The following is an 11,558-nucleotide window of genomic DNA, read 5'->3' as shown; positions in this document are numbered from 1 at the left end:
TACAATACTATGTCTTTGATGATAAAATACTATGTCTTTGATGATAATATACTATGTCTTTGTGCTAGAACATTGTGTTCATTGGCGAGCGAGCGCAGTGAGCCATGGTTCACGACGTGAACCACATAGGATTGCGTAGCAATTCTCTGGGGTTGGGAAGCGTAAGCGAGCAGGGGGCGGAGCCTCCTAGTATACAATCATATGCAAACCTGTAATCATATGCAAGCAGAAATACGTATAGTCTTGTAACACGTGTACTATACATACAGAAATGCGTAAGCATAGGTTCTTGTCATACATTTACATACAGAAATACGTGGGTTTTTATCATATGTATACTATACATACAGAAATACATAAGTACAATAGAATATCTGAATTTTTTAAATTTTTTTTTCATCATCTAATATATATAATTCTCTTACGTGGCTCCCAAATTTTGGCTGCATTTCTTTTCCGATGGTGGCAACGTTTGGCTTGTTTTGTTTACGTTTTGAAAACACCAAAGCATTCTGCCTTTTAATGATGTGTTTCTGATCAAATATGTATAATTCTCTTACGTGGCTCCCAAATTTTGACTGAAGTACTTTGTACAACTAAATAAGATTCTTTTCACAACACTTAAATATTTACTTTAATTTCTTCATTTATAGAGAAAACAGTCGGCAAAGAATTCTGTTAGGCTAAAAAACATTTCGCTAAAAAAAGAACGAATTCTAAAAGAAATAAAAATAAACACCTTAAAAAATAAAAATGCTGTTACCAGCCATAGAATTTTTTGATAGTTAACTTAGCAACATAAATCAAAATTACATTGAAGCGCAACTAGATCAAAATTAAGATACCTGAGTGCTTGACGTAACAAATCCTTCAATTCTATAAGTGTTGTATTGCCAAATACCCAAATTAACAATTGTGTTTTTAAAGAAATTCTCTCTCTCTACTATTCAGACTACTATTTCATATTGTTTTACAACACATGGCTTTAGCCCTCTGGTGGGAAAGACCTTAAAACAAAACTTACAACAGTTACTTTTCTCAACAATTGAAATTTAGAATAGTGTGATTAAGAAAAATATGAGAACTGTTTGTAATTTCAAATTAATATTGAAATGTACAGGTTTAGAATTTTCTACAGTGAAAAGTTTTCGGAACTTCTGTATCCAAAAAAGTATACAAAAGCTAGACGTTAGGAACGTATCCAATGAGCGAGCAAAGTGAGTATTGGATTACGAAGCAATCCGAAATGAACTGCGAAAGCAGTTCCGGGGGTTGGTGAGCGCCGGCGAGCAGGGGGCGAAGCCTCCAAGTTTTATTATATAATTGCTTTAATATGTTTAATGTTTTTATCACATCTATATTTATATTGTTTCTTCATCAGATTAATTTATTTCAGTTATATTACATAATAATTTAATTTCTTTATTTTTTGGTAATTAAGTATTGTAAATAAAATGATTTACGATGGAGTAATTAGGACTAAATTTACCCAGAAATGTACGCAAAAACAATGTCATGTTTTCCAGTTTAGTTACAATTTCATTGTTAAAAGCTATTTTTGTTTAATTTGTAATGTCTCATTATGATAAAAGAATTTGAACGGAATGCTTTTTTTATGACATATCTCTTCAAATGCATATATTCTTCAGAACATTATGCTCATTCAAAAACTTTAAAATAGGAACCAATTTGAGAATCTTCAAGGAGTTTTAAAAATCTTAATATCAGCTGACGTGACCGCAGAAGTTTTATACAAAAAAAGTAATCTGTTATCACTTTTTGAGCAGGTAAAAAGAAGTATCTTAACATTTTATGCTTTGATTGAAGCTTAAAGATCGAAGGAAAAATTGTTTAAAATGAAAAGTTTAGAATAATTTATTTATATCACGTTTTTGTGCTTTAAACTATATATTACTTTTAGATTTACTACTACCTATTTAAAGTTTAAACAAAACTCTGTTTCGAGATTGTGTTAGCTGGTTTTTTCCTCACAGATATTGAATCTCTGGTGAGACATACATGAAAATTAAGAGAAAGCAAATTCATTTAATTGGAAAAACAAAAAAAAATTGCACAAAATGAAAGTAAATATAATCTAATTAAACTTATTCATGCATTCAAAAGTGAAAAAATTTGCGAGATTGCAAAAAAGCACTTGTAAAGAAACGTAATTCTTTCTTAAATGGAAAAAAGGACTAAAAATGTTAATATTAAAAGATCATCTAGTTAAGTTAATATCTAGAAAGATCTAGAAAGTTAATATTAAAAGATCATTATAAAAAGATACCTCAAAAGGGAAAAAAAAGATAATGAAATTACCAATGACCAATTACCACTCATGACTTTCATGTAACACGTATTAAATTACCAATATTTTAAAGGAAAAAGTTTGATAAATATTGAGAGAGTTTTCAATTAAAAAAAAAAACTGTTAAATTTTCAAGAGATTCATTTTTTTGAATTTTTTTAATATGTATGAGTCATTCTCACAAAAACAGTCATTTTCATNATGAACTGAAAAATGACAGTTTTCGTGAGAATGACCCGTATATTGTTTTCATTAATTCTTGAATGTAAACTATGTAGTATTAATGCTTAGTAATTTACTGTATTTCATTTTTGATTATCGTATATTATAGTTTGCAATATATTATTTTTTCCTCCAGAATATTGTCCAAAATATACCTGGAAAATTTTTGATAAATGCCAAAGGAAGTATCATTAAGCAACTTGAACTGAAAAGAAAACTTAAAAAATGCTGTTTTGTTTTAAAGCGATCCATCATAGTAATTTTTTAATATATTCATTTCATTAATTCTAGAATGGAAACTTAGCAGAATTTATTGTCTTCAGTAATTTATTGTTTTTCATTATTGTGCACAAAATATTATCATTACAGTGCGCACAATAAAAAATTGATCAACTTAAATAACTTTTGATCAAATGATCGGATCTTCACGTTCTAGGACTCAATTTTAATCATTCAAGAGCTGACTTCAGATATACTAATTAATTAGTGTAGATGATATTTTAAATTACGAAATCAGACATAAAAACATACTTTCTCTAAATAAACATACCTTTTTTATGGATTTGGGTTTCTGATCCCCAAAATATAGGGGGTATCTCAATCTGGGAAACATGGTTCCCATAGTTGGTCAGGAGAGCGATCTGAAGTTTAGACCCCTAATGTTAATTTTATTTTTTGCGTATTTCTTCATATCATAAAAATTTTTCAAGGGGAATTAAAATATTTTGTGTGGAATTATAAAATTTGTCGATCTAAAGTTAACCCCATGCAAAACATAACTTTTAGTAAATATTTATTCTTTTTTATAATTTTATTTGATAATGATAGGAAAATTTTTGAATTGTAAATGTACAAATTTTTACATCATTTTACATACTGCAATTTTACTTGGCAAAATATAAAATTAGAGCTAAATCGATTGATAAGTAACAGATAAATCGATTTTTAAAAATACGATTTTTTCAAAATAAAATTTCTTATTAACTATTCGATAGATTTTGCTCAAATTTTGTATTTGCTTTGTAAAATTACATTCTTTGTAAACGAAAGTAAAAAAAGCAGTCTTTGTAAAAAAACCCCATCATTTTACAGTGATGGAAAAAAATTTTATTCTTTACAACTCAAAATTGTTTTGACAAATTCGAAATTTTTTAAATAAAGTAATAAAAAATAATAAATATTTACTTCAATAAATATTTAAAATTTTTATATTTATATCCTTGGATAAACGAGTTTTATTATTGTGTGCCAAAATTTTTTAATTCGCTTTGATATGGGGAAATAAACAAAAAATGAGGTTAACATTAAAGGGTTCAAACTTTGACCAAACTATGGGTATCACATTTCCCAGATTGTGGCCACCTCCAATATTCTGGTTGTCTGAAATCCGAATCCGGTAAAAAAGGTATGTTTATTCAGAGAAAGCACGTTTTTGTATCTGATTTCGTAACTTAAAATATCATCTGTGCTAATTAATTAGCATATTTGTGGTATCCCCCCCCCAAACCATTAAGATTAATTCCTAGAACGTGACGATCCGATCATTAGATCAAAAGTTATTAAGGGTGGTCCGTTTTTTTATTTTGAGCACCGTAATTTATTGTTTTTCTTTCTCCACAATATCGTTTAAAATTTAAATGAAAATGTTTTTAAGAATGTTGAAGGATGTGATAATAGGCTGAAAGATATTTTAGAAAAATTCTGTTTTGTATTTTTTTTCTTCTTTGGTTCATCTATGTGTTTTATTTTAATATATTAATTTTATTAATTCTTAAATGAATGCCATATAGTATTACCATTCAGTAATTTTCTTTCGTTATTGCTGAGTGTTTATTAATATTTTCTTTATTGTTTTTTTCCCAGAATAATATTGTCCAAAATTTAAATGGAAAAGTTTTAATAAATGTTGAAGGAGGAGTTATTAAGTCAAAAGAAATTTTAAATGGAGAATTGAAAGCCAATATTGAAAATGGAAATGCAGTTTTTTACAATTTACAATTCACAAAGACTGGAGAAAAGTAAGATTTATTTTAGCTTTAGCTTACGATTTATTTTACCTCAAAATGACAAGATATAACTAAAACTATCTGATTAATGATTAATAAAATAAACGAAATGATCGAATAACATTTTTTAGCGTTTACACTGCACAAGTAAAGTTCCCATAATTTTCAGAAAGATGTAGGGGAGAGTCGGGTAGCCCCGCCCACTTAAGGAGTATTGCTTATATTTCTGTATAATATTGAGTAATAATCAGTATTTTGTATGTTTCTATTATTTTTTCATATAATTAAATAATGCAAAAAGAATAAACGAAAAAAAGAATAGTTTAACTTAAAAAAATAGAAGTTTAAAAAAAACATGTTTTTCAGCTCTTTTCAAAATGTGTCGGGTAGCCCCGCCCAGTTACGAAAATTATGTTTTTTGACTGTTTTTTCAGGTGTAAATGAAAATGACCAATGTATTGACAATAGATAAACCTCATTTATCATTTTTATCACAAAATTATTTTATTTATTACATATTTATATACTTTCAGTGAATTCTATCATCTAATAACAATAATATTTGTTGTTAAAAATGCATATAACATTCAAATTTGTAGCAATAAAATAATAATCTTTGCAACCGTACATTTATCGACGAAATAAAATTGGGCGGTGATACCAGACAATCATGAGAGCGGGGCTACCCGAAATCCAATTTTTTTGTAAATTTGTAATTACTCGAACAATTTTTCACATATAAACTTCGTTTTTGCTCAAATTAAACTTACGACTACATACTTTAACGCTGTATGTATTGAAAAAAATTATTCTTTTAGTATTAAAATGAAGTTTAATCGAAACATTCAACCAATTTTTCTTAATTTCATGACTACTGTATTCAACATATTTTCAAAACTATTGTTTACTATGTTAACAGCTGCATAAATACTTGAAACTATGAAAATAATCTTTTTTTAATATAACAATTAATGTCCGATGGCCCATTGATTTGAAAAAATATTCTATACATATGAAATTGACAGTGGGTGGGTGGGGCTACCCGACTCTCCCCTACTTCCTCCTTTAAACGTAGAAATGACTATTTTTTTTAAAAAACGAGCTTGAAAACTTTTATTTACGTTTCTGAAAGCAAGCAGTAACGCTGTGCATAAAGATTTTAAAAATATTGCTCTGCCATCTGTTTGATAAATAAGTAGCAGCACAATATTCTTGTTTACATTAAACCATCTGTTCATAATATTGTGTTGCCTATCTATTTGGTAAACCGAAAACAAAGTTGTTATCTATTTACAATTATCTTCGATTTACGTTTTCGAAAGATAATATAATAGATGATTAAAATATTTTAATTGGTTTCAACTTTTCCGATGTCAAAAATATTGTATATATCTATTAATTACATTGAAAAATAAACTATTGATTAATTTAGTCGAACAAAATATATGTGGGAGGGCAGGAGTGGTCAGCGTGTAAGTAATGAATTCTTCCTATTATACAAAATTATATTGACAATTTTTTCACAAATATAGATGATTTACATAACATAGATAAGAGCCGTGGTGGCTCAGGGAATAGAGCGTTCGCCTTCCAATGAGGTGAACCGGGTTCCAATCCCAGGGATGGTTGGTCGATGCAAATTCCGCATCCGTCTCGCACCGACCACAGCGCTGACGTAAAAATATCCTCAGTGGTAGATGGATCATGGGTTAGAGTCACCTTTGTGGCATCAGCTAGGTTAACTGTAACTTTGTATTAAGTGCTTATGTTAGTTTCAGTTTCTGTATCTCGTCAGGTTTTCATTAAATGTGTTCGTTGTGATGTTAGATCATGCTCATCCATTTAATTAGTATTTAAACGATACATAACCACACAACCTTGCCGTCAGACTGACCGAGATTTTCGTGGTTTTCTTCTACATCTAACGCAAATGCGGGTTAGTTCCATCAAAAAAGTCTTCTAGAACGACAAATTTCTCCCAAAGATTGATCCAGGATTTCCCTTGTCTTCTGGATTGGGTTCAAAATTACAAGACTACGGAGATGAACTTTAGAAGTCGTAAACCCAAAAAATTGGGTTGGGTGTTCAACGACGGTTATAAATATAAATAATGGAGATTCGGACAACACAAATAATAAAAATGTTTCGTATAGAGTTAGAGTTTATCTTAGTACTTAGTCTGTACTTCTCTCTGAAGCATGTACGCCTTTCTTCCTCGTTCGAAACTGTTTTCTTCTGTTTCTTGTTGTCATGCGCGCCAGAGGGGTGCGTCAAAGATTCGTCCTGCTTCTCATAACAAGGATTAGCTTTTAGCTTTCAGAGACTGGCGCCACAGATATGATAGATTTTTCCGATATTTTTATTAAATAATATGAAAATTTTTTTACTTTTTATTTTATTTAGAATACCATACTACACGTTATTTTCTAATTTATATTTTGAAATCTTCGAAGTCGGTAATCACAGAAACAGTTATTTTAAACGAAAAAAAAGTAATAACTAGTAATTGCTTTCTTCAAAAGCATAAACTTTATATCACTCAGTTTTTACTCAGTTGTGCTGATCACATTTAATTCACCCCCTTAGTTACATAAAAAAAAAGATAGTCGAATTACAATATTTTTTTATCATATGTACACTGTTAAAATTTCTATTCTAAAATCATGGTAAAATAACCACTTACAGTCTGTTCATTTAATTAAATGTAAAGTTTGCGTTTAGGAACATTTCTTGTCTTAATGGTTTTGAAACCGATGGTTAAAAAACCATGAATACAAAGCTATATTAAATATTTTCAACAAGCATGGTTTCGAAATTGTAAAAATGAAATTTAAAAGGACATTGGAGCTAAGAGTTTCGTTATGTTGTGGTTAACTTGTGTTTTATTAAATGAACGGTGGTAATTAGTTTATCTGGTTGTATCGTAAGAGATTGAAAATTCCTATCATAAGAGATTTGAAATTCTAGACTTTTTTGTGTTACGCAGCTTTATCGCGCTGCAATCTGTGCGTGAGGGAGAGTATCGTATTGTAATAGTCCAGGGTCACAAATTCGGGAGTGCAGACACTGGAATTTTTTTTATGTGTTGAAGGCATGGAAGAAATATCGTGGCGTCAGCGCTGAGAATTGAACACCTATTCAGCCTATCATAAGATAAACAGATCTTGGCTAATCTGCTTATGATATAAAACTAGCTGCAAGAAACTAAGTGGCTTCATATGTTCGGCTTTGTTGACTTTGATGCAATTCTGGTGGCTCAACCGTACAGTAATTCTCGAAACTAACAGTTTGAAAAACATATTTTTGATTGTTATTTAACTGTATTGAATATGGTAAAATAATAATTTTATAGATTGCTATTTAATCATTTTTCGTGAAATTTCTAATAGCGTATATTTAGCTTGCATATTGTTTGCGAAACATCTGATAACTGAAGGCAAGTAAGCAAGATATTCTATATAAGACAATATTACTTAATTTATTTTATGCTAAGGCTTACATAAAACAAATTAATGTCGTCTAATATTGCCAGAGAAATTTCAAATCTTTAATGAAATGTGAAGTGCTTTTAAGGCATATTACATCAAAATCAGAGTCCTAATAATTGTAGAAAACTTCTTGATACATTACTGAATAAAAAAAAACTTTGCAGAAAAACTCTCGAAAGAAAATTTAGACAATTTCTCTCATATTCTTGTCACTATTTCGAAAAAAAAAAATTAGAGGCAAGTCACGTAAAGACAGGTGAAAAATTGTCACTTTTTATTGAAAAAGGAGTTTTACAAGCTACAATTGATAAAAGAAATAAGAAATCTCAACAAAAACACTTTTGCTAGATTAGAAACGAAAAGTGGCAGAACATGTTGTCTATGTCACCGAACAATAATTTTTTTCAAATTTATTTTTAGATTTCAAGTCATAAGAAAAAAATTGGCAAAATGCCAATTTTTGTGACATTTGTGTAGTTTAAAATAAAAGAAATTATTTCGGAACGTATTTACTTTTTTTAATGTGAAGGATTACAATAGAATTGATCCATGAAAAAAAAAAATCGATTTATTTCTGATTTTCGAACATATAATATGCGTGGCATGTGATTCTGAGTTTTTATTTACAAAACGTGGTCAAGCATAGAACTTAAAGCTTTGCTTATGAAATGGAGGGAGTGGTATTACTGCAAAAGATATAAACATTTTGAAGGATTTTTTTCTTCTCAAAATACTTTTTGGAAAAAAAAAATTATAAAAATTGTTTAATTTCATGTTATAAGAGATGCAACATTACAGTAGCACTGCTAATATCATTTATTGCTTCATTTGTTACCCATAGGAGAGTGAACACACGTGATGACGTCAGAAATACAGTGGCAACACACAACCTTTTATCAATTTAAGGTAAAAAGGGTGCATTTCACATTGCGCGAAACTGATTAGATTATGCTCATGAGGGCATTTAAAGTGAATATAAAGTCATTATGAAATGGATGCGTCCAGAAAAAATGCGCAATGGTAGGATATTTTGTGGTAGAAGGGGAACGTAATGTGAATATTTATTACCGAATTGTTTCGGTTTATGGCATTGTCTGCTTAGGACTCATAAAAGATCCACTTAAACTGCATTTCATAATTTCCAGGTGTCCATTTTCTCATTTGTTATATTTCTTGGAAAAAATTATCTTTAAATCCTACTTTGTTTTTTCGAAGTTATAGAATTACATCTCGCAACTATATTTGTTGTTTAATTATTAATTTGCTTCAAATGGAAAGTCAATGAAAAGCATTTTACAAACATTTCAGCTTAATAAAGCGACAAAGTATCCTAAAGCTGAAACTTTCATGGTATATGTGCAATAAATTACTATTTGTTGTATAAAGTAAATAGGATTTTATATTTTGTGCCAAAATTAACATCATTTTATCGTAGTGATATAAGAATTCAAGGAGAAGTCAAATTCACATATTTTAAATAATTGACGTTTTCTGCCATTGAAGACGATTTTAGAAGTTGGGGGAGGAAATTGTAAAATCTTTTATATTGATGATGATTAACACTTGGTTGGGTCGAAGAAGAATTGGACGAAATCGTCATCCAATAGTCCATCTTCCATCTCATTATGATGAATACAAATATATATTCAAAAAGCGAATTAATTAAATGACGAGTCAGAAAACAACGCAAATTGGGATTTATGTGTCGAACAACGGGTCCTTTGGTTTGGCAAAAATATTCCTTCCATTCTATCGAAACTGAGTTTCTTTTTACCCTGATATTCTTTGCAGTCTTTGTTTTTAATGACGTCACCTTTGGGTTGCTGCAATTTTCGTTTACCATAATGTGATTGGTTCTTGGTTCTTCTTCATATATATATCGGTTTATTTTCAAATCGCCCAATATATCAGGGTCAATCGCAAAATTATTACACAAATTGGATACGAAGCAGCCGTTTTTGTCTGGCAAAGAACACATTGTTTTGCAGCATTTCGTCTTAATTACGGTTGGAACGGAAACTTAACTAAACATTAGAATGAAACATAAAAAAATGTACGCAAAATATATGAATTGAAATATATAATAAGGCGTTACATTTTTAAGATATCTTTTAAATAATTTTATATGAAAATGATAATTTTTTTGTGAATTTAACTTAAAAATTAAAATTATTTGGAAATATTTATGCAATATTGCTAATGAGTGATTTCATGGTCATTCTGGAAAATGTTTTGGAGCATGTTTTTCATTAAATGTCATTCAATGTAGTTTTAAAATTTAAAAAAAAAAAAAAAAAAAAAAAAAAAAAAAAAAANAAAAAAAAAAAAAAAAAAAAAAAAAAAAAAAAAAAAAAAAAAAAACGGAATTTTTTAGCAGTTAAAGTGCGAATGATTCTTTCATTTTTCATAGCATTAATTTTGAAAGCGTATAAATAAATTATCTATAACTGTTAAATAAGAAACATTTCAGTGAAGCATTGTTTTAAAAAAAATTTAGATTTTTTAAGCGAAAATGTGAATGTAGACTGACTTCACTTTTACTTCACTCAAAAGGCAATAACCATTTAGATAATAGATAAAATTTTGTTACTTTTTGTCAGTGAAAGCAATACTATGTAAATAATAAAATTATACTCCTTGAGAAAAATAATACTTCATTATGGCGACTACCGATCAAAATAAATCCTTTTTTTAACGAAACAGTTCTAATTTTTCATTATTAGAACTGTTTTGTTAATAAAAAAATTAAAGAATGAAAAGAAAACATGAGTTACTCTCATAAAATTGCAAACTGGATTTCAAAACTGACTTCCTTTGTCTGGGGAAGAACACTTTGCTCTCTAAGCCTTTCCAGTTCCTCGTATAGCCCCTTATTATTCATTCAGAACTTAGATTCCCAAACGACTCCTTTGTGCAACCCAGTTCATTACAAACCAGGGCCGTATCTGGGAACATAAAACTAAAACTTAAGTCGACACGGAGAGTAAGGGCTAAGGGTAGTCGTAAAAGTAGGATTATAGAATGGATGTTTTTCAACACTGTGTTGGTTCACCTTTGCTTTTACGCTTTCCGAACTGTGTTTTTGTTGTCGGCAATCATGGTTTCTGTTTTTTGCTGGAGGTGCTAAATGATGCATGTTTTTCGGAAGAAAGATTTCGCGTTTCACATCGAGAGTGAATGATTGGCGAAGTTCATTATTCGTTGCTGTAACTAAAATAGCTTCTGTTTTATGATGCTTCGTATGTTTTTCGTTAGAACTAATTCACTATTGATTTAAGAATGGTGTTTGACTTGTTGTGATTGTTGTTTTAAATATAAACAATGTATTGCAATAGTTAAGAATTTTTTTATTTGCAGATTTAGGTTTCTTTTAAAAAAAAATTCATTATTAGTATAATATGAAGATGTTTTTTTTGTTAATCTTTATAAGTTTAGAGAAAATGAAAAGATTTAAGAAACGAACTAAAATGAACAAAATCGTCTTTAAGTTAAAAAAGAAATTCAATTCTGTAACTTTGTATACCGTTATGTGAT

At 29.1% G+C, this 11,558-nt stretch overlaps 1 protein-coding gene across 1 annotated transcript in view; it reads left to right on the top strand.

The window, feature by feature from the left end:
• LOC107436417 (uncharacterized) overlaps window positions 1–11,558 on the top strand; it is a gene marked incomplete in the record, with an annotated part of 134,932 nt that overhangs the window by 69,988 nt on the left and 53,386 nt on the right. The window contains 1 exon segment of the mRNA XM_071184473.1: window positions 4,394–4,548. Coding sequence (XP_071040574.1) covers window positions 4,394–4,548 — 155 coding nt within the window.

This window comes from Parasteatoda tepidariorum, chromosome 1 (assembly GCF_043381705.1).
Source record: "Parasteatoda tepidariorum isolate YZ-2023 chromosome 1, CAS_Ptep_4.0, whole genome shotgun sequence".
NCBI lineage: Eukaryota > Metazoa > Arthropoda > Arachnida > Araneae > Theridiidae > Parasteatoda > Parasteatoda tepidariorum.
This window is presented reverse-complemented; position numbering and strand designations above follow the sequence as displayed.